Below are 27914 nucleotides of genomic sequence, written 5' to 3'. Positions count from 1 at the left end.
GAGGGTACTCACTGAGATACTTTGGCATATTGTCATAAAAATAAAGTACCTTTATTTTTAGTATAACTGTGTAATGTGTTTTCTTATGATATTGTGCAAGTGACACTAGTGGTACTGTAGGAGCTTCACTCGTCTCCTAGTTCAGCCTAAGCTGCTCTGCTAAGCTACCTTTTCTAACAGCCTAAGCTCCTAGACACCCCTCTACACTAATAAGGGATACCTGGGCCTGGTGCAAGGTGTAAGTACCCCTTGGTACTCACTACAAGCCAGTCCAGCCTCCTACATCTTTTCCCCCTCCTTACCCTCTACCCCTGTGCATGTGTACCCTCATGTGAATCAGACAAACAACGTCATGGGGGTGGTTTGAGCGGTCTCTAGCCTACCCATGAGAACTCCCCAACTAAAGCTTGCTAGGTCTGAGTTGCAAGCTGCACACTTATCCTACTCCCTCCTCAGACACTCGCCCTCAATACACTCATACATTCACTCCAGGGGACAATGACTGACTGCATGCCCCCGTACTGCACTCACTCAGATGAAGTCCGTATCCATATAAGAGCAAAAAAGAGTCGGAGGAGGGGGGGAGAGGTGGGGGAGTTGTGGCCACAGGAATGTACTGCCATGGACTGAGAGGTCTGAGGATTCGGCTCCTCCTTGCTGGTTTCAGTTGCAGCCTCCGTGCAGCTATCCTCCAGAGCCCTAATCCTCTTCAAGTCACTCCATCGGTCTATGTTGTATTTGCATTGTGTATTGCTTAAGATTTTGTTTTGCTCTTGTTCAGCCTGATCAGGATTCCACTGGTCAGTAGTTAGGTGTGTTTAGTGAGAATCCCGGGACAGTTCTCCATCTCCCTCCTCCAGCTGCGATGGTCCCTCCTCATCTGTCTTCAATTTTTGCCAGCCATGTGACTCTTAATCTTCAAAGTCCGTGGACCATTCCTCCAACTGCCCGCTCTCTTCCAGTCTTCCAGCGACCTACCTCGTCTTCCCTGTTGCCGGTTCTTTTTTCTTCCCTGGAGTTCCCAGTGCTTGGGTCTGGCCCCCATCTTTTTCCTAGTTAATGTCCGTGTGCGTCTTCACCTTGTTGCACGGCAGGCCCAAATGCGGTCTTTCCTCCTGCCAGTGCCAGGCCTGTTCTGAAGTAGCAAAGAAATAAGTCCTGCCTTCGAAGATCACTTTTAATTTGACGGGAAAGAGAAGCATGCATTGGAGTTCCAGCATATGGAGTTTATATTTGACAGAGTCAAAGGATTTTTTACTGTGTTTTTTTTTGTTTTTTTTTGTTTTTGTTTTTACTTCTCAGGGGTAGTCTGGAAAGATCATGATACAGGAGGAACCATGTTTCAGTTCACCCAATTTCCTTGCTTCCCGGAGCATGGAAGTTGAGGTTATGGGCAATGAGAGCGCTCAGGGGGTCCCCCTGGGGTGGGCGAGCCGCCAGCGCCCGATGCACGCATTCTATGACCAAGCACATGGAGAAACTTTCTGGTCAAAAAGTGGTCTTGAGCCAGTCTCCCAGGATTTGGATCGCATTGGGATCTTCCACGCATTCGGGAAAACATACAAAACCCAGATTGTTGCTCCTCGCACTATTTTCAGCATCATCAACCCTGCAGAGTAGTTAGTTTGTGACTGCATTTCATTGATGTCGATTCTCAGTGCTTTTGTGGCATCTTCCAGTTTAGACACTCTTCCTTCCATTTCTGTCACATGTTCTGGAGATCTTGCCATATCAGTGACACCTCTGAGCGCACTTCTCTGAGTTTGACCTCCAGGGTCGCTCTGGAATGCTGAATCACATTTAGCAGGTGTAAGAAGGTAGCCTCTTCCTAGCATTGTTGCCCCCACATTTGGCCTGCTTGTGAGTATATGTCAGAGTGTTTTTACTGTCTCACTGGGATCCTGCTAGCCAGGACCCAACTGCTCATAGTGAAAACCCTATTTGTCAGTGTGTTTTATATGTCTCACTGGGACCCTGCTAGCCAGGACCCCAGTGCTCATAGTTTGTGGCCTGTATGTGTATACCTGTGTGGTGCCTAACTGTGTCACTGAGGCTCTGCTAACCAGAACCTCAGTGATTATGCTCTCTCTGCCTTTAAAATTGTCACTATAGGCTAATGAGCATTTTCACCAATTCTAATTGGCACACTGGAACACCCTTATAATTCTCTAGTATATGGTACCTAGGTACCCAGGGTGTAGGGATTCCATGAGATCCCTATGGTCTGCAGCATTTCTTTTGCCACCCATAGGGAGCTCAGACAAATCTTACACAGGACTGTCACTGCAGCCTGAGTGAAATAACGTCCACGTTATTTCACAGACATTTTACACTGCACTTAAGTAACTTATAAGTCGCCTATATGTTTAACCCTCACTTAGTGAAGGTTAGGGGCAAAGTTACTAAGTGTGAGGGCACCCTTGCACTAGCCAAGGTGCCCCACATAGTTCAGGGCAATTTCCCTGGACTTTGAGAGTGTGGGGACACCATTACACATGTGCACTACATATAGGTCCATACATATATGTAACTTCACAATGGTAACTCCAAATATGGCAATGTAACATGTCTAAGATCATGGAATTGTCCCCTCATGCCAAATCTGGTATTGGGGTGCCAATCCCATGCATCCCCGGGGCTCCACTATGTACCCCAGGTACTGCCAAACCAGCTCTCTGGGGTTTTCTCTGCAGCTACTGCTGCTGCCACCCCACAGACAGCGTTCTGCCCTCCTGGGGACTGGGTAGCCCAGTCCCAGGAAGGCAGAACAAAGGCTTTCCTCTGAGAGAGGGTATTACACCCTCTCCCTTTGGCAATAGGTGTTAAGGGCTGGGGAGGAGTAGCCTCCGCCAGCCTCTGGAAATGCTTTTAAGGGCACAGATGGTGCCCTCCTTGCATAAGCCAGTCTACAATGGTTCAGGGAACCCCCAGTCCCTGCTCTGGCGTGAAACTGGACAAAGGAAAGGGAAGTGACCACTCCCCTGTCTATCACCACCACAGGGGTGGTGCCCAGAGCTCCTCCAGTGTGTTCCAGACCTCTGCCATCTTGAATCCAGAGGTGTGAGGGCACAATGGAGGCCTCTGAGTGGCCAGTGCCAGCAGGTGACGTCAGAGACCCCTCCTAATAGGTGTTTACCTGACTATGTAGTATTGAGACGACTGCCGTGCTCAGTCTTCTTGAACCCGTGTTCAAGGACTTCTGCGGGTGCTGCCTTCTTGTGCGTGGGTTCCCTGTGTTGCAACATGCTGGTCCTTCCTGGGCCCGGGCAGCACCCTTTTTCTTCAACCACGACCTTTGTAGCTAGCAAGGCTTGTTTGAAGTCTTTCTCCAAAGAAACAAATCTGCATCCTCTCGCACTCCGTGGGACATCTTCTGAACGAAGGAGAAGTTCCTATAACCTTTCGTTGTTGCAGAATCTTCAGCTTCTTCCATCCGGAGGCAGCCATTTTGCACCTTCATCTGGGGTTTAGTGGGCTCCTGCCCCACCTGGACACTTTCACGACTCTTGGACTTGGTCCCCTTCCTTTGCAGGTCCTCTAGTCCTGGAATCCATCTTCAGTGCTTTGCAGTCTGTTGTGGTCTTTGCAGAATCCTCTATCATGAGTTTAGTGTGTTTCTGGGGAAGTAGTATCACTTTACTCCTCCTTTTCAGGGTCTTGGGGTGGTTTATTTTGGACACCCTGTGAGAAGGTAGCCTCTTTCTAGCCTTGTTACCCCCACTTTTGGCCTGTTTGTGAGTGTATGTCAGGGTGTTTGTCACTGTTTTCACTGTCTCACTGGGATCCTGATAGCCAGGCCTCAGTGCTCATAGTGAAAACACTATGTTTTCAGTATGGTTGTTATGTGTCACTGGGATCCTGCTGGTCAGGACCCCAGTGCTCATAGGTTTGTGGCCTATATGTATGTGTCACTGGGACCCTGTCACACAGGGCCCCAGTGCTCATAGGTGTGCATGTATATGTTCCCTGTGTGGTGCCTAACTGTCTCACTGAGGCTCTGCTAACCAGAACCTCAGTGGTTATGCTCTCTCATTACTTTCAAATTGTCACTGACAGGCTAGTGACCATTTTTACCAATTTACATTGGCTTACTGGAACACCCTTATAATTCCCTAGTATATGGTACTGAGGTACCCAGGGTATTGGGGTTCCAGGAGATCCCTATGGGCTGCAGCATTTCTTTTGCCACCCATAGGGAGCTCTGACAATTCTTACACAGGCCTGCCACTGCAGCCTGAGTGAAATAACGTCCACGTTATTTCACAGCCATTTTTCACTGCACTTAAGTAACTTATAAGTCACCTATATGTCTAACCTTTACCTGGTAAAGGTTAGGTGCAAAGTTACTTAGTGTGAGGGCACCCTGGCACTAGCCAAGGTGCCCCCACATTGTTCAGAGCCAATTCACTGAACTTTGTGAGTGCGGGGACACCATTACACGCGTGCACTACATATAGGTCACTACCTATATGTAGCTTCACCATGGTAACTCCGAATATGGCCATGTAACATGTCTATGATCATGGAATTGCCCCCTCTATGCCATCCTGGCATTGTTGGTACAATTCCATGATCCCAGTGGTCTGTAGCACAGACCCTGGTACTGCCAGACTGACCTTCCTGGGGTTTCACTGCACCTGCTGCTGCTGCCAACCCCTCAGACAGGCAGCTGCCCTCCTGGGGTCCAGCCAGGCCTGGCCCAGGATGGCAGAACAAAGAACTTCCTCTGAGAGAGGGTGTGACACCCTCTCCCTTTGGAAAATGGTGTGAAGGCAGGGGAGGAGTAGCCTCCCCCAGCCTCTGGAAATGCTTTGTTGGGCACAGATGTGCCCAATTCTGCATAAGCCAGTCTACACCGGTTCAGGGACCCCTTAGCCCCTGCTCTGGCGCGAAACTGGACAAAGGAAAGGGGAGTGACCACTCCCCTGACCTGCACCTCCCCTGGGAGGTGTCCAGAGCTCCTCCAGTGTGCTCCAGACCTCTGCCATCTTGGAAACAGAGGTGCTGCTGGCACACTGGACTGCTCTGAGTGGCCAGTGCCACCAGGTGACGTCAGAGACTCCTGCTGATAGGCTCCTTCAGGTGTTAGTAGCCTTTCCTCTCTCCTAGGTAGCCAAACCCTCTTTTCTGGCTATTTAGGGTCTCTGTCTCTGGGGAAACTTCAGATAACGAATGCATGAGCTCAGCCGAGTTCCTCTGCATCTCCCTCTTCACCTTCTGATAAGGAATCGACCGCTGACCGCCCTGGAAGCCTGCAAACCTGCAACATAGTAGCAAAGACGACTACTGCAACTCTGTAACGCTGATCCTGCCGCCTTCTCGACTGTTTTCCTGCTTGTGCATGCTGTGGGGGTAGTCTGCCTCCTCTCTGCACCAGAAGCTCCGAAGAAATCTCCCGTGGGTCGACGGAATCTTCCCCCTGCAACCGCAGGCACCAAAAAGCTGCATCTCCGGTCCCTTGGGTCTCCTCTCAGCACGACGAGCGAGGTCCCTCGAATCCAGCAACACCGTCCAAGTGACCCCCACAGTCCAGTGACTCTTCAGCCCAAGTTTGGTGGAGGTAAGTCCTTGCCTCACCTCGCTGGGCTGCATTGCTGGGAACCGCGACTTTGCAAGCTACTCCGGCCCCTGTGCACTTCCGGCGGAAATCCTTCGTGCACAGCCAAGCCTGGGTCCACGGCACTCTAACCTGCATTGCACGACTTTCTAAGTTGGTCTCCGGCGAAGTGGGACTCCTTTGTGCAACTTCGGCGAGCACCGTTTCACGCATCCTCGTAGTGCCTGTTTCTGGCACTTCTCCGGGTGCTACCTGCTTCAGTGAGGGCTCTTTGTCTTGCTCGACGTCCCCTCTCTCTGCAGGTCCAATTTGCGACCTCCTGGTCCCTCCTGGGCCCCAGCAGCGTCCAAAAACGCCAAACGCACGATTTGCGTGTAGCAAGGCTTGTTGGCGTTCATCCGGCGGGAAAACACTTCTGCACGACTCTCCAAGGCGTGGGGGATCCATCCTCCAAAGGGGAAGTCTCTAGCCCTTGTCGTTCCTGCAGTATTTACAGTTCTTCAGCCTAGTAAGAGCTTCTTTGCACCAACCGCTGGCATTTCTTGGGCATCTGCCCATCTCCGAGCTGCTTGTGACTTTTGGACTTGGTCCCCTTGTTCCACAGGTACCTTCAGACAGGAATCCATCGTTGTTGCATTGCTGATTTGTGTTTTCCTTGCATTCTCCCTCTAACACGACTATTTTGTCCTTAGGGGAACTTTGGTGCACTTTGCACTCACTTTTCAGGGTCTTGGGGAGGGTTATTTTTCTAACTCTCACTATTTTCTAATAGTCCCAGCGACCCTCTACAAGGTCACATAGGTTTGGGGTCCATTCGTGGTTCGCATTCCACTTTTGGAGTATATGGTTTGTGTTGCCCCTATCCCTATGTTTCCCCATTGCATCCTATTGTAACTATACATTGTTTGCACTGTTTTCTAAGACTATACTGCATATTTTTGCTATAGTGTATATATATCTTGTGTATATTTCCTATCCTCTCACTGAGGGTACACTCTAAGATACTTTGGCATATTGTCATAAAAATAAAGTACCTTTATTTTTAGTATAATTGTGTATTGTGTTTTCTTATGATATTGTGCATATGACACTAAGTGGTACTGTAGTAGCTTCACACGTCTCCTAGTTCAGCCTAAGCTGCTCTGCTAAGCTACCATTATCTATCAGCCTAAGCTGCTAGACACCCTATACACTAATAAGGGATAACTGGGCCTGGTACAAGGTGCAAGTACCCCTTGGTACTCACTACAAGCCAGTCCAGCCTCCTACACACCCTTAGTGTTTTCTTACACTCCCAGCGACCCTCTACACACTACATTAGCCTAAGGGTCCATTCGTGGTTCGCATTCCACTTTCAGAGTATATGGTTTGTGTTGCCCCTAGGCCTATTGTATTCTACAGTGTTTGCACTACTTTCTGATTGTTTTACTTACCTGATTTTGGTTTGTGTGTATATTTTGTGTCTTTTACTTACCTCCTAAGGGAGTATATTCTCTGAGGTATTTTTGGTACATTGTCACTAAAATAAAGTACCTTTATTTTTTGTAACTCTGAGTATTGTGATTCTTGTGATATAGTACCTATATGATATAACTGGTATAGTAGGAGCTTTGCATGTCTCCTAGTTCAGCCTAAGCTGCTCTGCTATAGCTACCTCTATCAGCCTAAGCTGCTAGAACACTACTAATCTACTAATAAGGGATAACGGGACCTGGCACAGGGTGTAAGTACCATAAGGGACCCACTATAAGCCAGGCCAGCCTCCTACAGGAGGACCGTGTTATCCGACATTGCTGACAGTGCCTCAGGGTCTCTGGTTTGGTCCATCGCTTTTGCATGTTTGTCTATCTTGCCCTTTCTGGGACGTCACTGCTCCTTGTCTTTTGCCATATTGCATTCTGTGGGGCCAGAATCTTTTGAGCCCAGGAGAGGTTAAGAGAAGTTCGAGGCATGTGGAGTACTCTCTCTGCACCCAGGTCTTTGACGCTCCCGGCCCCCTTCACCCCCTCCCCCCGCTGTGCCCAACTCAGCCATGTTCAGAGGTGTGCGGGGGCACAGCAGGGGGTGAGATCAGGATGGGAGGGAAGGGGAACTTTGCACCCACCTCTTCCCACACTATACCCCCGCCCTGCTAGCAGCCATCCACCTATCCTTGCCTCAGCTGATCCATAAGTCATCCCCCCAACCCACCCCCCCCCCCATATTGGGGGCAGGGGTACAATGGGGCCGCTGAGTGGATGGACTTCATGGTCTGTCCAGGGGACTAGCGTGGGCTTGTCGACTTGGATGTTGTTGAAGTTGGTGTAAATAGAGTCCTGGAGATGTCCAATGATGTGCTTGGCTCCCTTTACCCATTGAGATGGGCCCATGCTTCAAAGGACTTCAATGAGTGCTTTTGAGTAGTTGGGGGCAATGTGATTTTCCAGATTGGAAGATCACGTCTCCAAGTTGGATGTAATTGCTAGCATCAAGGGTGAGTAGTGTAACGAAGTCTATGATGGTGAAGTTGGTGCGTGGTACCGGTGGTCTGTAAATAAGAGTGATGCTTAGGGTAAAGTTGGCTGTGACATGGTGCTTAAAAAATAGGTGTTTCTTGTTGAAGGATGACGTGTCTGTGGAGGTGATATGACTGATGGTGCTCTTGTGGATGATGGCTATTTCACCTCTGGGCTTGTGAAATGTGTCTTGCCTGGTGATCTCTTAGCAGGGTGGATGCCTGTGGCTATGTCAGTTGGAGATTCAGAGTTCAGCCAGGTTTTGTGAACTCTTAACAATTTTCCTCCCTCTGCCCTTTGAAGTTATCACAGCTTTCCACCTTAGGTTCTCAGGATAAACTTTATTTCACGGCCTGGGGAACCCACTGTAGTGCTGCATGCAAAGTCACATACAATGGAGAGTCTCAAAGATGATCTGACTGCGTCTAGTATTTTTACACTTCAACAGGCATTGACTACAAATAGCTGATGCATATGTTACAATCTGGCAAGCATATTTGTTAGTCATGTCAGTTTTTTCTCAGCCTCCAGCTTTTTTGTAAGTGACGCCCTACACTCCCTGGACTGGGGTATTCTGCTGCTTCTAGATAAGATAATCTGTGTTGCTTGGAACTGTTTGTGTTCTTTCTCTGTCTATGCCTTGTGACTATGTACTGAAACTCCAGGTGTAGCACATACTTTGAGTTTGTTTTTATGCTTGTTTGGTTGAATGACACAAAATGGAGTCTCTTAACAAGATGGAGTTAAGGTTTTGTTTCCGATCTCCATAGTTTCTTTGAGGAAAAGTAGTTACAAGGTGTTGTCGTGCAGCAGGTCCCAGATCTCTGTTGCATGTTTGAGTGAGTGGGTGTTGAGGAGCAAGCATATGAGTGCGAGATTACCTTGCACTAGGCCAAGCTCTTGGCAGGGATGTGGCGGAGGCTAGTATTTTGGAGGACTGTTGAGGTGCCACCGCTTACAGGATGTTGGATGGCTAACATTGTTGCGTCTTCTATTCTATGAGTAACAGCAGCAATGCACATTACAGAGATACTGCCCTCAGCGGTTCAGGGTCTAACTTTCTTCATTGACATTGACCATCGCAAACTGGGCTCCTGGCAGACCTTGGTCAGGAAGTGTAGTGGTACCAGTGCCTCAGCATAAGATAGACATGAGGGTCTTGCTCTGGCCCTCCGAGCCTCAGTGTCCCCCCTCAGTATGCCCCCTTTATTGGGCGGTGGCAGAGTGGAACCTTGCACTGCTCACTTTGCTGAGGTTGGATCGATTCTGGCTGTTGCAGAGACCAGATGCAGTCTCACTGAGGAGTGGCCTGGACCCCTCTTTACCCCCACCATCTCAGACATTCTCTGCACCCTGAGCCTGGGCTGGAGCTTTTGGCTTCATACCAGTTCTGGGGTCAGCACTTGCAAAACAGCCTCAAGACTACTCACAGAGGTCATAAAAAAGACTCTGATATGAAGTATCTGTTTGCTAAAGCTGCAACTAAGAAGCATGACCCACATTGGGAAAGGTTGGAGGATGGTGGAGGTTAATCAGAGTTGGTGAATGCCGGCCCAGCCTCTGAAGACCTAAAGGCCTCCATCACCAAATCGTTTTCAGAGAGTTTATTTGGGTCCCTGAGATGATTTTGGGAGCCTCTGTCAAGAGCTCATAGCAGACCTCAAACAGGTCCATCATAGCCTCAATGATCTGAGTACCAGGGTCTCCTTGCTGCATGGTGGGTGGGACGCACATAAGAAAGAAGTGGACATGCTATGCTGGGTGGTGATGGAGCTGCAGGATCAGAACGTAGACTTCCAAGCCCACCTCCAAGATTTGGAAAACCGGTATGTCGCTCCAAGATTTGCACCCGTGGGGTCCGGACTGGGACAGAGTTGCAACATTGAGGGCTGTCACCCGGCTCTTCGAACATGTTCTCTTCACACTTACAGACTCAAATGTACACTTCGGTTTCACCCACTGCCGGGAGGACAGAAGGGGCCCCAATGGGGCTGGGCGGATATTCTCATGTACGTCCATCCCTACTGGCAGAAGGAAGACATTATGGCAGCTTCTGCCACATCTGGCTAAATACCTTCAAGGGTGCAAAATTGTGGCTTTGCCAAGACTTGTCACCTATAACACGTCAAAAGAGAAACCATCTCTACTTCACTATGGCCTCTTTATAAGCCAATGGGGTCAAGTATAAGTGGGGTTACCCATTCCATCTCGCCTTCCAGTGGAATGATGCCACACACTTGGTTTGCACGTTAGAGGAGCCGGATGCTCTCCCTTTGAGCATGTGTTGGTGTTTATACTCTGCTCCCAAGACGTCTTCTTATCTGAATCTGTGTAATCAAGACTAAAGTTACCTTTAACCAACATTTTCTAGCCACAGCTCTATTGACAGTGAAATATGTGCTTGTGTGCTGTGATTGTAATCCATTCAAGACTTGCAAACATGTTTTTCTATTTACCTGAAACTTGCTGATCATGCATTCTAATTACTAGTGAACCCACATCTATGTTTTTAATTACCGTGAAGCTTAGGCCTGAACTGTTCTTTAACCACCTATGTTTCTGCATTGCTCTCTACTGATGTCTGCGTTAGCAAGATTTTCTTCACATTTTATTTTATTTTTAACAGTGTTTGATGGGCACTGTGTAGGCTTTTGATGGTGTACAATTCGAAGGCGAGGGAAGGACCCTATCTTCTTTGTCTGCAGATAGTGAATCATGGCCCAATAGAGACCCAGATGTGATTTACAGTCAGTGAAGAAGGGCTCTGATATCTTAAACTTTTTGCCACTCCTGAATGGAGTTTTTTATTATTAGCCGCAGACGGGCAGCCACATTTGCTGGCTTGGAACTGGACAGCTGGGGTGGTTTGCAGTGAGTTGCAGGAGCCCAGTGGCGGCCAGGAATGGCCAATTCCAGGTTACAAATTAAAATCTAATTGGGCCCAGTAGTTACATAAACTAGACCTTCAAAGGATGTCTTGAAAGCAATCACTTTAAAATGCATTGCTTACTACAGTATTGTACAGGGCACCTGGAAGTAGATAAAAGCTCAACTTACCTTTTCTTGATCAGCAGTGATAAAGGATAAGCTCAGGCTCAATGTGTGGATAAAGTACAGAGATATTAGTAGGATGAAATGAGCTGTGTTCAGGGAACACTTTAATCCCAGTGGTTCTTGTGGTTGGGAAAGAATGAAAGTGCAAAGCATTTCTTAACATATCAACAGAAAAAGAGTACTGAGTATTGTTTGTCCTTCTAATTATGTGCTCTAGTTAAGGATGAACTTTTTTTTTTTTTCCCTCCTTTTTTTTATACATGGGTTATTTTTTTTGTTAATGTGTTAACTTATTATTAGTGTTCTATTACATTTAACTAACCACATTTTGATTGTGAGTGGATATGATTTTATGGTGTTGCTTTGTTGGAGATCTTTATTTGCACGTACAATTTTACTGGCATTTGAATTTACTGTGAAAGGTCAAGTAACATCGACCTTTGTTGTATAAATTACTTGATTGAGAGAACTTAAATTATTTACACTCTGTATACTTTGATAGGTCCATTAGGCTATCAATAATGTATGTATGCGAACATATGAAGCACGTGGGACAGGGAAAGAAAATGGAATTACCAGACAGTAAAAATATTTCCTGTGGTATTCAAACTGGTCCATAGCCCCTAAACAGTAAAGCATGCAGCTGAACAGAACATGGGACTTCATATACAAAGTCCCTTTGTGGTTACCAAGCTTACACAAGACTGCAGGATTTGAGACCACAAAAGGTCTATGTACAATGTACTAAAGTCCTTTTACAAGTCTGAAAAGTCTTTATAACTTCTGAAAGCACTTTTGTGATCCTTTCAGAATTGCAATTGTGATGGAAATTGATCCTTTCAGAATTGTAAGTAGGATGGGTTATGAAGGGGAACCCCCCTCATGTTTCATTTTAGAAAGGTGTGTGTCAGTAGATTTTTTTTTTTTTTTTACAGCAATTGGGGTCGCACACCATTGATTGCTTCCTGACCCCCAAAGTTGGGATGCTACCTGACTTGCAGATGGAAAGCTGTCACCGTGATGCAGCATCTCCTTGAGAATTTGTTAGGCAGCCTCGGTGGAGCAGGCAGCAAGCTCAGGGAGCCACTACATAAACCCTGCAAAGTGTTCCCAAACAGGAAGTATTTTTATTACAGCAGCACTTGCTCCTTTATTGCCCACAGACTGCTTTAAAAAAACATAATTTGGGGAAAAAAAAAATCAGAAGGTTAGTGGATACTTTCAGACTACAATCCTGGCATTCACAAGCAACCACTTTGGGGTGGGGGGTATTGCACATTCAGATCTGCCTAATTAATGTTAATTAGGAAGTTCATTTAATGCACTGACCCCCCCCCCCCTAATGAACAGACAATTCGCAAGGCGACATTACTATGTCAGTCATGTTGCAAATTACATTAACCAGTTTTTTGTGCAAATAGCACATCCCTTGTTTGCCAATGGAGATAGTACATGAGAACTATAGTCCCTTGTGCATTTTAGTTGCAAATTACAGGTCTGTATACTTTGTTTTGTTTTTTGTTTGCATCTATTTCTAATGGAGATGAAGTGAAAAACACCTACTTTCCTTCATGGATCTTTTGAACTTTGATGGTGTTTTATTGTACTGAGGCTCCTCTTAGCAAACACTTTTTTCTTGCTGGCTCTTATTTCTGGTACCATCGCTTTTCCAGTTGCTTTTTTTTTTGTTGCCAAGAATGCCACTAGCTTGATCTAATTTGAAAGGTCAGCTAGTTTAGTTTCATTTTGGTTTTACTAACTTTATCTTTACATTTTTTGCCTAGTTCAAGATCCCGAAGAAGAAATCAAATTCTTTGTCTGAAGCAGTCAAAGTGTCTTCTCCTTTGTCACAATCTGAATTTCAGAAAAGTCTAACTCAAGAGGTAAGCCAATACCAAAAACTACATGTAATGATACATTGCAGCAGTTTGTAGCACTTTGAGTGCACAAATAAGCTTTTGTGTGTTCACAGGAGTTGAGAGATTCTGTGTTTTTTTTTCAATTGAACATCATTTGTTACTAAACCAAAGCTAGTCTGTTAAAGATGCTTTGTGACCCCTAAATTCTGTGTTCAGAAGTCACTGGATTGTATTCCTTTAAAAAAATATTTTTATTGTTTCAAAGAAACAAAAACAACTAACAGCCAAACAATAACAGTTGCAGTCAAGCACAAACATGTTACTTATATAGAAATTACCTTATTTTAGCTGATTGGTGAGGTGTGAGGTGACAGAGGGTAACAATTTTTGTAGTAGACATTACAACTTATGAGCTACCAGCTGTGACAGAAAAACTCTATTGTGTCTGGAATAAGTCTAAAAATTATTTTTTGCAAACTTTAGGTCTGTGAGTCGCATATTAAGTGACAAGGGAATCTCCGTACATGAGCAATGTAGATGAGCTCTCCAATGCAAGGGAAGATGCATACTTATACTCTACCTCAGACGTTTCTAGTATCAGTCACTTGGTTGAGTTCTCACCAAGAATACAAGCAGGTAAATAGATGAGCTCATGGGAAGGTTTGTAGACCGCCGTTATAAGTAAATACAGAGTCAGACTTTACCATTAAAGAGGATTTTAAATTACATATCTTTTGAGCCCAAACGGGACACTTCTACTGATTTCTAATCAAATGTTAGCACTTAATAAATGTAGTAAGGTAGCCCAATGTTATCCTGTGAGAGAGGTGTAGGCCCCACAGTTGTGAAAAACAAATTTGGGAGTTTTTCACTATCTGAACATGTACAACTTGAAAACATGTGCCTATCTGTTAAACGCAATGCACCCTGCCCTATAAGCTGTTTAGGGCCTAGTTTAGGGATGACTGTCATGTATTAAAAAGGGGAGCTTTAGGCCTGGCAAAAAGTTTACTTTGCCAGGTTGAATTGGCAGTTTAAACAAGCACACAGGCTGCAATGGCAGGCCTGAAACATATTAAACAAGGCTACGTAAGTGGGTGGCACAGTAACTGCTGCAGGCCTGCTAGTAGCATTTAATTTACAGATGCTGGGTACTTGTCGTTTACGTTATTATTAGAAATGGCTCTCTCGGCAAGATCACCCCCAAATGTTTTGTCTATTTTCGTCCACTTTTTGCTGAATCCTTTTTTGTCGGCCTCAGGGCTCTGCACTTTACTACTGCTAACCAGTGCTAAATTACTTGTGCTCTCTCCCTAAGCATCTAAAACATGGCTTGATTGGTATATACCTAATTAGCATATTTAATCTCACTAGTCACTACATGTGCCCAGGGCCCGTAAATTAAATACTACTAGTGGTGCCACCCACTCAGATAGCCCATTAACACCTCCAGGCCTGCCATTGCAGAGCCTGTATGTTCAGTTACACTGCCATGGCCACTTGGCATTTAAAACCTCTTGCCAAGCACTGAACTCCTCTTTTAATACATATGTCACCTCTAAGGTAGGCCCTAAGTAGCCCAAAGGGCACAGTGCTTGTAATTAAAAGGGAGGACTTATACTTTAAAGTTTCACATGTCCCAGTGATGAATAAAACTCAAATTTGTTTTTCACTACTGTGAAGCCTACCCCTCTCATAGGTTGACATTGGGGATTCCTTATTATATTTAATAACCTGTAATTTCTAATTGATAAGGAGTAGATATGACATGTTTAGTACCTATGGAACTGTAATAATGAATCTTTTTTAATGTTAAAGTCTGATTTGCTGTTACAGTTTTGAAAATGCCACTTTTAGAAAGTTGGCATTTTCCTGTTCCTGCAGCCTTTCTCCAATACATGTCTTGGTTGGCCGACAGCTGGACTTTGTGCGTTCCCTCCAGACAAGCACACACAAAAGAAGCATGAGTGGGACTGATGGACCATCAACATTCGGATTGCAGGATGGTTTGGAGGAGCTGACACTTCCACTTGAATAGGCAGTGTCATGCTTCAACACAAAGGGCTGCATAACCCCCTGAAGTGAGTTTGGAGTCAGGGCAGGAAAAAAGGACCTCTGTGCACTTCAAAGACCCTCATTTGAAGTCACTGCTACTTCAAAGGCACAATTGGGTATAAGTACTGGACCTCTGACACTACCAAATCAGTACACTACTGCACCTTTGAAGAACTCTACCAGGAGGAAGGACTGATGTGCTGCTACAAGAACTACCACTCTGGACTGGTGCTCCTGAAGAACCACTTTTCTGCTGTGCTGCCCTCTGCCCTGCTGAGGAACGCATGGACCCAACTCACATGAACCCAGAGTGACTCCAAGGACTTGCTTGGTTGCCTCCTGTTCTTCTGAAGTCTCAGAGGCACAAAATACTTCAACCTATCATCACCTATTGCACCTGGACTTTGCTAACTGTAAGTCTTACCCTGCCAAGAGGTGCCAATCCAGCCCTGGGCCCTTGGAAGTGGGTAGAAAGTGCTGCATCTGCCAGAACCTGCGCATCGATGCTGTTATGCCGATTGCAATCAACACATCACCTTCTGCGAGGTCAGGATCAGCACATCACTGCTGTTGCAGGGACCGGACCAGTGCATCACGCTTCGGAACCAATGCATTGCCATCACTGCGTGGAGAAGATCAATGCATCGCCCCCACCGATGTGAACTAAACCGGTGCATTGCATTAGTAACTGCCGCACTCAGAATCGGCACTTCACTCAACTGCGTGGGGATTGTCAGTGCATCTTGTGCTGCAACAAGTATTAAAGTACTGTTGCTCAGAGTAACATTTCTACTCACAACCTATTGGGATACATATTACCCTGCTTTGCTCCACCCCTGTTTGATTTTAGTATCATGTTTTCCGGTTTTTCACATGTGATCACGGGGCTGCTTTGTGTGATTGTACACTGTTCACTTTAGGGTGACCTTAGGGAAACATAGGCCTCACCTGTCTCTGGATTTGTGAGGCAATGATGAATGTGTTTGTGTGCAGTGCGTTATCAAAGTGTAAATTGCTGGCAGCCGTGATGTCACAGATCTTTACACAACTTGGAAGGTTTGGGTTCATGTTCAGCTAGTCTTGTTATCTTTCTAGGAGCATTTACTTAATTTTGATTCTAGGCCATAAATTGTGATGACCTGTTTTGCTTATATTTATTGACCATTCTCTTTCATATGGCCTGTTTTTTTAACATATGAACCTGCTGTTTTTTCAGGTTTTAGCCGATTTTCTTTGCACCTCTCTTTCTTACCAGATGTGTTGTTTTTTGGAGTGACACCATTTTATAAATACAGCAGGCAATAAATGAAGGCCTGGACGGTTCCTTTTCATGTACCGGCTATGCGAGGAAGGGTCCTTGCCGCAACAGGATGAATATATCTTGATACTTTTATCACCGTAGATTTAGTCCTTGTTCCTGTAAGCAGATAGTTTTCTGACGCTCTAGTGGCTGCGTTGATGTAGGCACTGATCTGCATGAGCACACAAGACCAGTTCAAGGATTTGAAACTCTCATGTATCTTCTGCTACCATATCAAAGCCTGTCTGGGATTTTCAAGGTGCAATGAGCCAGATGGTATGCAACCACTGACTTCACACACTGACGCTGTTATTTAACGGAGGATGTACACCTAGGAGTAATTTAGGAGTGCAAGGTGTAAAGACTGAGTAATGCTCAACAAAAAAGTGCAAAGTCTTCCCTTAGTACCCACCCGTGGACACTACCATGTGCAAAACCTTAAACTGAGCTGCCTTTAGGCGCTTGCAGGCTTCATAGTATACGCCTTATCTAGGTGTGCGATCACATAGTGAGTGCCTCGAAGATTGTAGATCAGAAGAACTTGTTCAAGTGTAAAATGGAGACTACAGGGTCTAAATTAGCAATTTATTCCTGCATGGCATCTCCTTACTTCAGTGTGTGGAAACACTCCACAAATATCTACTGTAGTGCTTAAAAAGGGTATTCGGGCACAATATGGGTACACAAATGCACTACAAACCACACAATTCCACAACTAACCATTCCAATTCAACCCACATAATTCCACTCCAAACCTTATTCATCCACTCCACTTCAAACCAAGACACATAGATAAAAGACACTGTCCTTTATAATGCCAATAGCACAAACGTTTGCAAAAGCGATACTTTTTGCATCACAAATGCTTGTTAACCTGTGTCACTGTAGTGAGGCCTATATGCTCACTCACTTTTAAAGTTCGTCTGCTGTGCTTAACTCACTCCTAGCCTACTTCAGATTGGTGTGAAGAGCAGTGCAGCACAGAAGCTTTGTATCTGCGGTGGGTGTATGTGTGCGTGGGACGGGTGCAGTACAGGGATATTGCATTAGTGAGCAGTGCTTGGAAGGTATATGCATTTGCTAGAAGTGCATGTGGCCATGAGTGGTACAGTGCCTGAAGGATGTGCTGTGCAGTGCGTGCAGAATAAATGCATGTGATGGTTGAATGTGTACCTGTCAGTAGTACAATAAATGAAGAATACAGTGTTGGGCAGTGTATGCATGTTAATGCAGAAGCAGGATGAATGTGTGTCTGTAAGTAGTACAGTAGAAGGAGGATATAGTACTGTGCAGTGCATGTATGCAGTATACATGCACTGGGAGTATGTGTGTCTGTGGGTGGTAAAATACATGGAGGGCATGAGTTAGTCTCCCTGCTTCGTGAGAGAACATCTCCCAGACCACCTGCCTGAAGTACCAGTGCCTGCCAGCTTTCCAGACCAGTGTTTGGTGTAAAGAAGAGGCGTGAGTTGGAGGGTGCTAGGTCCAGTGGGGACCCCAGCCTAGGGATCTCCTTGTGTGATGAAACTGCTGCTGCACCAATCGTGGTATTGCCCTTGTGCAGGACAGAGTAAGTAACCTTCCTGTATGCCTGCAGAGGACCGCCTTGAACTTAGCCATGTGTCATGCTCGCTTGTAGAAAAGGCTGTAGCCCTATGCGGTACTGTAGCAGTGAGCCCGTATTCTAGGACGGGCTGCCAGAAAGACTGCTCAGTGGAAAGGGTCCAGAGCCTTATACGGTAGTGGAGCGGCAACCCTGTATGCCAGGAGGTGCTGCTGTGGTAATTATTACTCTCTTGTTCGGACCAGCGCCTGTGAACTGTGAGTTGTGGTGACCCAGTATGCCAGAGGGGGTCACCGGGTGTACCAAGGACTGCAACTTGTTCTGCCCCACTGGAGAATTGAGGACGCCTTGAGAGCACCGTCACCCAGGCAAGGGACTCAGGACAGGTTCACCGAAGACGCCCCCTTTGGGAGCCAAACAAACACCCTGCATGAGGAGCCTCAGGAAGCCTCTGGTCACTTCAGGAGCACGACTGCGAGTGAGGGATTCTGCACCCGCTGTCCAGCTACCTGGCCCATGTGTGGCTTATTCATCTGAAGTTGGCTGCAGCCGCTGCGAGCGCTCACCTACTGGGAACTTTAAATACTTCCTTCCTGCCGGAGTGGGTAATACAGGTTTTGGGTCTGTCAGCCCCAAGGTAACTTGCTGCTAGAAGCACTGTAGGGCTGGAACTCTGTTGACCTTATTGAGAGTCAGGGTGAGCTGTTGGACTGCTAGTAGGACATACTATGGATGTTACTAGTGGTGATTGGGGGAAAAACCACTATCGCTAATTCAAGGAGAGTGGAACAAGGAATCACCAAAGAAACACTACAGCCTCAACCCCAAGGGGAGGTGTGTGATTATTTGTGAATGTGATATTTGTTTCTTTGTGTTGGTAGCGGTAGAAGTAAAATTATTTCTCTTTTTTCATAAAAGTGAGTATTTGGCTGAACAAGGATTTATTGCTCCTGCTGCAGCGTACCATTTGAGTTATGAGCCTGTGTTCACTAGCCTCTATCGACACCTTCCCCGCTTCCTTGAGGAAGCCTTCAACTCCTCAGACCAGGCTCTCCTGACAGATGTGCGGAGGCGGGGGGAAGGGGGTACTTGGCGCAGTTACTCAGAGTCCATAGTAAGATGGGCCCTGGGACATCAGGTTTAAAAGCTTCCAACCCCCACAGTTGGACCCAGTAGCCCCTGTGTGATATGTGGCCTTCTGAAAGGGGTTCTAACAGGGTCTCACTTGAGGTCATTTCAAGAGATGCAAGTAAACTTCAATCTTCATAATTCTTAATTTTGTAGATTTTTTTTTCAGCTCTGCCATGCCCTACTGCCATACTGCAGTTCTCTGGCTAAAACCTGTTTAAGACTAAAAGCCTCATGTGTCCACTAGGGAAAGGTGATATATCCTACATTTATACATCTCTGGTCATTAACTCCCTGGATATCTTTGTCCCTCTGAGGGAAATGCGGGAGGTCTAGGTTGGCTCGCTGGACGAAAACCATAGGCGAGATGCCAAAATGCCCCCACAAAAGATAACTATGTTCTTGCATCTTCATGTGAAACAGCATAAGTACTTACACCTCACCTACCTAACTCCACTTCAGCTCTGTCAGACTCATGGGCCCTCGTCACTTAAGTTATTTAATTGGCCAGAGTAGAATAGAGTTTTTTTTTTTTCATATAGTCTGGGCTTGTCCTGTAATTGTGACTTATGGTACTGGTGTCCTTAGCATTCTTTCGTAGATACTGGGGCGTTCCATAGAGTCCACAACCCGCATTGCTCTTTTGGGACTTAAGAAAGACTTGGGTGGTCTGGTCTCTGGTGGGTCTGGGCACTTTACTTGCCAAAAGAGATAAAGCACATGCTTGGAACTCCAATAAACTGCATGCACTGGCTATCTAGCATGCTTCAATGGACTGGTGCGTGAGGCAAGAGGAACCTATCTATGCAGCAAGAGATTGTCCTCAAAAGTTTTGTGGAATCCTTATGATCTGGAATAACTGGTGCAAAGAACTATGATTTATTGTGTATCTGTGATGCACTTTACTGCTTGCACTGTACCGTTTTTTCAGTTTTGGAAAATCAAAAAAGATGGTTTATATAAAAATTCCCTTCCCCATAGGACCACCTACATAGCTAAGGAACTCTCTCAGCACCCACAGAGGCCCAAATTTGTGAGCAACTGCAAAAGCATATTATCGGTCAGTAAAGATGGTGGTTTTTTTCTTAGTTGTTAAAATGTAATCAATGAATTTAGTAGCCTACACAAAGTGTTTCTGTAGTAAGTATCAACTCTTTATTTCTTCACATATCGCACATGCATCAATTCCATTTGTGTAGATACAGTTGTGAGGTTCACTATCTGGGTAAGTTGGGAGCAATACAGCTGGACATCTTATCAGTCTAATAGGCAAAACAGAGAATAACAATATATCCTACCTTGATAATTTTGACATTGAAAAGTGTTGTGTTTTAGGAGTTAACAATGCAGCAGAAGCATGAGGTACAGCAGTAGTAGGCAATGGTATTGATACAATGATTTTGGACATTTCAACAAGATGGGAAACTTCTGCCACTACATACCGGCAAGAAGGCAGATCATCTACCACGACATCCAGGAGAGATGAATGAAAAGCAATCAGTTTCTTTTTGTTGCCATGGTCCTATGCCAGCACCACAAACGCTAAACTCTCCTTACCATGGTAATGCAACATGAAGGGTTTTGAATACACAGGCACACTTGGAGCAGGAGTGGAACACAAGACATTTTACAGTCTAACTTTAGCCTTCTTTGTTTCCATGGTCCAAAGTAAATTCTTAAAACTGTCCTCCTTCACCAGATCTTGAAGAGGTTTTACTGTGTTTTTGTGACCAGAATTCCATTAAGGACACTAACCTGCTGTTCCTTAGAGTGTACTTCTGAGAAATTATAACTGGTGGTGTTGGATTGCCAGGGCCACATTGAGCTGTTTACCTCCTCAGTGCTTGTGCGAGCTGGGTGCCTTTACATGGTTGCACCGTTCTGGTGACCTCGCAGCCCCCACTTCTTCTTTGGCGTCACACTGGATGTCCTGAGAAAGGTCCTGGGCACTGCCAAGAGCAAAACACCCCCTGACAGAACTGGATAAGCCCACTCAAGATACCTTGTGGAAATGGGGACAGTTCCTCCACAGGTGAGACAGAAGTCTGATGGGAGATTATAGATGTATTTGAGCTGCACTTCAGGATCTTTGGTGTGATGGTGAAGAAGGCAAAGCTCACATGGTATGCCGCCCCTGCAGTGTGCAGTGTTTGCAAGATAGTGGGAACTGTGAGACACAGTTATAGTTAGTTTAGTGCTTGTTGCTTATGGGAGATATAATGGACTCTTGGGCTACAAGAGGGTCCTGCTGCAGTTGGACTCCTATTTAAGAATGTTTGCAGTTTCATTCCACACTTGCAACCCCATTGAACTCTCACATGCCCAGTTAGGGGCTCATCGGACATGCACAGAGAGGACAGGAATGCAGGGCGCACCTTGGTCTCTCACAGTGCAATCTTTCTCAGGTGGGTCTGCATTGTAGATGCTGCCTTTGCTTTCTTTGTCAGTCTTTTCTCTGGGCACTGCCCCCACACATCTGTTACTATGTTCTCCTCTTGGCAGACTCCTCCTACGGGGCACTTCCAGCACCGCTCTTTGCAGCAAGGTGGCTCTTCATCCAAGACAGCTCCTCTGCTCCTCCAACAAAAGATTTCGGACTTCTCAGGTAGTGTCCTGTAACGTGACTGAGAAGCTAGCTGTCAGTGGCATCAGCTCTAGATCTGAGAAGATTCTCCAACACCACAGTGTGTGGCTTAGCACTGTCCAGAAAAAAGTCATGTAACACTGACATGGGGTTTCTGCATCCATTTTATACCTTGTATGTAGAGTGAGTTTGATTAGTCTTTGAGTCAGTTCTGGAACTGATTTGACGTGGCCCTGTCACTTAGTACGTCCAACTACATACTGTCCAACCACAGTCTGTCTTCAGGTGTTGGCTGAAAGGAAGGCTGGACCTGGGAGTCTCTTACTCAGAGAAACCCAAAGCACAAAGGAGAGAGTAGCATTAACATTTACACTGCCAGCCTTTTGAGAGTAGCACTTTCCTGGAACAATAGGGTAAGTACTGATCTAAGACTGCCTCTGTAGTTTTAAAGAGACCACTGTCTACTGTCCTACCACATTGCCTGTTAACCTGGCTGTTGTCTCCAACCATCCCTAACCTGTATTCTGGGGACTAGCATAAGGTCCAGGAATTTCAGCAATTAACATAACTTGTCTAACCAGCCTACATTTTGTGCACCATACTTACAGTTGAAATACAAAATGGAGTCCGCTAAGAACATCCATGCAAGTCTCTCTCTCTCTCTCTCTCTCTCTCTCTCTCTCTCTCTCTCTCTCTCTCTCTCTCTCTCTCTCTCTCTCTCTCTCTCTCTCTCTCTTCCCCCCCCCCCCCCCCCCCCCCCCCCCCCCCCCAAAGGGTGTAATAATAACTAAGGAGGGGGAAAGATACCTAAGTGGCCAAAGGTGTTCTAACAGTATCCCCCCTTTCATCTCTCATAGAATCACTTTTGCCCACTCTCAAATTCTAACAGGTGAGCTATACCAGGCTATGGGAAAGTAGTACACCCAATCTTTGATAACCTTACTATTTGGCTAGACAAGAAAGGAAAAAAAGGATTGACACTAGTCCTAAAGACATAGAGAATCTGCAAAAACAAGACATAAGGGAAAGTTTCTCCACAGCACATAAACTTTATTGTAAATAAAGAGCACTGCTAGCTCTTACTCCTCTTTAAGTGAACACTATATCTAGTGTAATGATTTAGGGCATCCTAACAACACACCTCCACTTATGGAAAGCAACATTGCCTTTCAGTTTCGTAAATAGTTCTAGCAGGACCAGTGCAAATACAGTAAACCAACCCCCTATCCCCCCAACAAAAACAAGTTGATTTTATTCTGAGGTTTTCTGGCTCAGGTTGCTGCCACTTCTTGTGAGCATGATTCTCATGCTACTGGGTATCTTGTAGCTTTTGAAACTTACACCAACCATGTAGATTATATGGTGTTAATATCTCCCTTAATTTGTCTAGGCTGAGCTGGAATGTGTCTGGTCTAACTTCTTTAACTGAGAAACGAGTCTTTAAGAATATTTAGGACGTTGATGTAATGTCTGCATAAACTTTTGTCCCGGAATGCTGTAGTGCAATAGAGAAATTGTTCCTGCAACTAAAGTGCCTAGGGGTTGCCCACCTGGAGTTGTGCTTATTTGAATATCTGTATACCTTACATACAACATCATTGCCCTTTATCGCCTTTCCCCAGAACTTATCACTTTTGAATATTAGGTGACTTATACAGAGATGTACCTGCTTAACATCTGAAAGTTCAGGTCATCCCTCAGTGGTCCAGTCCCTTCATAAAAGTTGATAGATGATGTGGGGGCATTACATGTAAAGGGCTCATGAACCTGAAATAGAATCATGCTAGCACCACTGTCAGTAGCCACATAGAGCACCTCTTTACATAGCTCTCGGGCAGAAGAGGGTGCACTTTGGTGGTCCTCCCAATATCAGAACACAGCTCTGATATTGACATAAACATTTTTTTTTTTTTAAATCACACAGGATTTCACCAGTGATCCCTCAACCATTGTTAAGCTGGTTAGGGGAGAGATACTGGGTTGAACTGAACATGTACAGCAGAATGGTTGAACAGCTGCCTAAATCCCTATAGAGGACTTTAGTATGAATATGAGTTCCTACAGTGAACCCTCGCCAACACCTATTCCAGATGCTTCAGGTGGTCCTCCCATATACTGCTAAAGACGCAATATTGTCCAGGATATACAAAGCCCTTACAGGTGAGACGACGTAGTAGACTAGGAGCTGCAAAATGTTGAGAGCGTTCTTCAAACCAAAGGGAATAACCTTAAACTGGTAGATGCCTTCTAGGGGATGAAGAATCAGTCCTCCACTTACCTCCAGGTGTCACATCAGGGATGTGGTATTCCTATCGCCCAACACATCTTGTTTGGGGTCAAGGGCAACAAGTTTTTATGTTTATTTTGTCCTTGGGACAAGTAGGCCCAACCCTCAACAGCACAAACCCTTTGGCTGCCTGTTTACAGAGAGTGGAACTCTCTGCAGTTGAGGTAATGTTTCCAAAAGATAATGCTGTTCGAACTTGTATTTATAGTACATCATTTGAAAGCCTTCATTATTAGGGTGAGTGCTGTAAATAAATGTTTTAAGGTCACACTTCACTACTGACGTTGGTTCCGGTACAAAAAAAAAACGTGTATACACATGTTTGAAAAGTTTAGGCTATGAGGCTAAGTATAATGCTCCCAGAATGCTCTCTGATTAGATGCAAATGAAGTGTCATTTAGTAAAATGTTTTGATGCATGCTAGTATTTCCCAAAAATATTTCTAATGGAAAATCAGTGTAACCATTTTCAACACGATTATGGGAAGCATGAAAATAAACAAACACTGACAAAGCCAACTGATCTGACATTTTTATAAGTCTTTTAGTTTCATCAATGCGTGACTTGTTTTGACATGGCTTTTGTAACACTTTATTGTTGTGGGAGCTACCAGGCCCTCAACATTGTAACAAACACTGGCAAAAAAAAAAAAGTACGTTTTTGAACTCTAAAAGCACACATTGCCACCAGTGGCATAACAAAGGCACACAGCCGCCCTCCAGGGGGCCCCTTCAGCACCTGCCCTGAGTGAGTCGGGAGAGGGGGCTCCTCCATGTTCTTTGCAAATGGGGCACCCTCCAGTTTCGTTACGTCACTGATTGCCACTGTAATTCCTGACACTGAACAAAACTACTTTGTGTGCCAATATGCTCCTTGTAGAAGAGTAGAATGCGATCACTCACAGTAAAGCCAGCCAAAAGAGAGAGAAATAGAAGTTTAATAAAAACAAAATGTATTTGTTAACACCAGACCTAATTAGGGACCAAGACCCACAAGTAGGTAGCTTTTTGCATGTCGCAAACATGCGACGTGCAAAAAGCACATTGCGATGCACAAACCCAGTTTTGCGATTCGGTAACCTGGTTACCGAATCGCAAAACGGGTTTGCGACTCGCAATTAGGAAGGGGTGTTCCCTTCCTAATAGCGACTCGCAGTGCAATGTAGGATTGTTTTGTGAACGCGGGCGCAAACCGATCGCAGTTTGCACCCATTTCAAATGGGTGCTAACACTTTCGCAAAAGGGAAGGGGTCCCCATGGGACCCCTTCCCCATTGTGAATGTCACTGTAAAAAAAATTCAGACCAGGCAGTGGTCCTGCGGACCACTGCCTGCTCTGAAAAAATGAAACGAAAACGTTTAATTTTTTGTTTTTGTAATGCATCTCGTTTTCCTTTAAGGAAAACGGGCTGCACTACAAAAAAAAAATTGCTTTATTGAAAAGCAGTCACAGACATGGTGGTCTGCTGTCTCCAGCAGGCCACCATCCCTGTGAGGGCCGCCATTCGCAAGGGGGTCGCAAATTGCGACCCACCTCATGATTATTCATGAGGTGGGCATTTGCGAAGCCCTTGCAAATCACAGATGGTGTCAGGGACACCATCCTACATTTGGATTTGCGACTCGCAAATTGTGAGTCGCAAATGTGAACCTACCTACATGTGGCCCCAAATTCTTAAAGAAAGTCACAAAAGTGCACCCATGGTATATGTCGTACCCCTATAAAATATTTGTGAACTGTATTTTAGCATGGGTAAATACGCATGTGTAGATTTGCACATGTGAAAATCTATTGAGCATTTGCAAGTTAATTTTCCCTCCAGCCACTTTCTTCCCAACCCTGGAAGAAGTTCTAATTCTGCCATTGTGAGGAGTAAATGTCCAACCTTTCTTATTATGGGAAAATATTAGAGAGAAGCTGGTGAGAATCTTTAAAACATGCAGGTTAGTAGGTTTGCAGACTCAAAGGCATTCCAGCCGTGGAACTATTGCTTACTGCTTCCTCCAGCCCCAGTATGCAGATCTGCAGAAAGGTGGCAAAATAAGGAAATTGCTACAGTAGGGATTGAAACTGCAAGTATTCAAGCCCTACTGTGATAGTAGCCCTGGCATAATCAGAGAGGCTATTATCAGAGCTCTTACATAATGAGATTGCTGCCATAATTTGGGGCCACACTACATGGCACCAAAGGGACAAGTAGATCTTTTTACAGGACAAGTAGATTTGAGAAGCAACCTGTCCCCTGGACAAGTAGATATTTTAATAAATTCCACACCCCTGCACCTCAATGTCCAAGTAGTCACAGGTCAGATCTAAAGTACAGAGGTAGGTCACTGTGCCCAATCTGTCCACTGGCTCGTCAGCACGGGGGATAGGATGAGCATCCATCTGCATAGCTGTTTTGATGGTTGCACAGCCCATACAGAAATGCAGTTCTGTTGACTCTTGATTTCAAACTAGTACCCCTGACCTGGCTCACTGACTACAGGAGCAGTCAGTCCCAGGTCCAGTATCTTGGCCATCTGTCCCTTGGTGCATTCCTGGACTCATTCTGACATCCTGTATAGTTTGCTTGGGCCGCTATCTCCAGTGCCTATATCCTGTGTAGACTGTTGTTAACTCAAGGTTAAATCCTACCCCTATTCCTTTGGATTTCGCTGTAGACAAATGAAAGCAGTGGCCGGGGATATTACAGTTCCTCCGGTTCTCATCATGCAGTCAAAGGTTGGTTTGTAAAAAAAAAACAAAAAAAAAAAACAAAGTGTTCTGTGGAGAAGCTGTAAGTCAAACTAACTTTCTCTCTCATTCCCCTTGTCCATGTAAATTAAATTTGTTCCTCTGTCAGAGACCAGCGTCTTATGGAATCTGACCCAGGATAAGGACAAACAAAATGTCTTTCTAAATTGTTCTGAAACTTTAAATACTAGTTTTCCGAGGCATCATTTAGTAAAACTCTTTGATGACTACCAATGTTTAGAAAAGATTAATAATGTAGCATCTGTGTAAACCTGCTATGGCTAACATGAAAATAAGTTAAGAGCCCATTTAAAGAAAGGCTCAAAATTTCATTCAGAGTTGTATGTCCTTATATTGTTGCAGATTTACAATTTAAAAGAATGCAGAGATTACAGGAGCAGGCGTGGAAATAGTGCTCCTAGCAAAGGCTTGTAAATAATGTTTATGCATGAGCAAATATACATTTGCCTGTGCGAGAATCTGCTTAGTTACTCTAAATTCACTTTCTTGGTAAAATCCGTTGCAATTTGCACACTGACTTTTGTCAAATGTAAATGTATTTTGCAAACAGAAGTATATATTAATAGGTTGCTTCACAAAATTCAGAATCGTAGTAGGTTGCAATTTGACCTACGTCATAATAACTATTAATAAGGCAGGTTATTGGCTACAAACACGGGCATGGTGACCTGCTGGGATTAGCGGACCACCATGTCTATGATTGCTTTTCAAAAAAGCATTGTTTTATTTTTAAATATAACTGTTTTTCTAAAAGGAAAATGGGGTGCATTTATACTGTAGGTAAGCAGTTGTCCTGTAGACCACTGCCTACTCCTAAAAAAATGTTTTTTTTAAATCATTCACTAAGGGGAGAGGTCCATGGGGACCCCTTCCCATTTGTGAATGGGTTACCACCTCCTTTGAGGTGGTTGTGACATATTAATGTTTTGCGACTGAAATTTGGTCACAAAACATTAATACATGCCATATGGAATAAAAGTTTGCACTAGCTTTTGTAACAAAGTTTCAGTTGTATTGAGGATATGGAAGCAAGGATTATGTTTTCTTCTTTCGCTTTAACCCCTTTGCTGCCAGACCTTTTCTCCTCCTGTGCCGAGCCTTTTTTTTTGGCTGTTTGGAACAGTTTGCGCGTAGGCCCTCATAACTTTTTGTCCAGATAAGCTACCCACGCCAAATAAGTGTCCTTTTTTCCAACAACTTAGGGATTCTAGAGGTGCCGAGAGTTTGTGGATTCCCCAGGAGGAGACAAATAAATTAGCCAAAATACAGCTAAAA

The 27914-nt window shown here is 45.1% G+C and overlaps 1 protein-coding gene across 2 annotated transcripts in view; it reads left to right on the top strand.

The window, feature by feature from the left end:
* Nucleotides 1–27914, top strand: part of SENP7 (SUMO specific peptidase 7) — a 790555-nt gene that overhangs the window by 39133 nt on the left and 723508 nt on the right. For both annotated transcript variants that reach the window (XM_069204850.1, XM_069204851.1), the window contains exon 3: nucleotides 12891–12989. In XM_069204850.1, coding sequence (XP_069060951.1) covers nucleotides 12891–12989 — 99 coding nt within the window. The remainder of the gene's footprint in view (nucleotides 1–12890; nucleotides 12990–27914) is intronic.

The sequence above is a fragment of the Pleurodeles waltl genome, chromosome 8 (genome assembly GCF_031143425.1).
Source record: "Pleurodeles waltl isolate 20211129_DDA chromosome 8, aPleWal1.hap1.20221129, whole genome shotgun sequence".
Lineage (NCBI taxonomy): Eukaryota > Metazoa > Chordata > Amphibia > Caudata > Salamandridae > Pleurodeles > Pleurodeles waltl.
The sequence above is the reverse complement of the archived record's forward strand: the minus strand, read 5'-3'. Positions and strand labels throughout refer to the sequence as shown.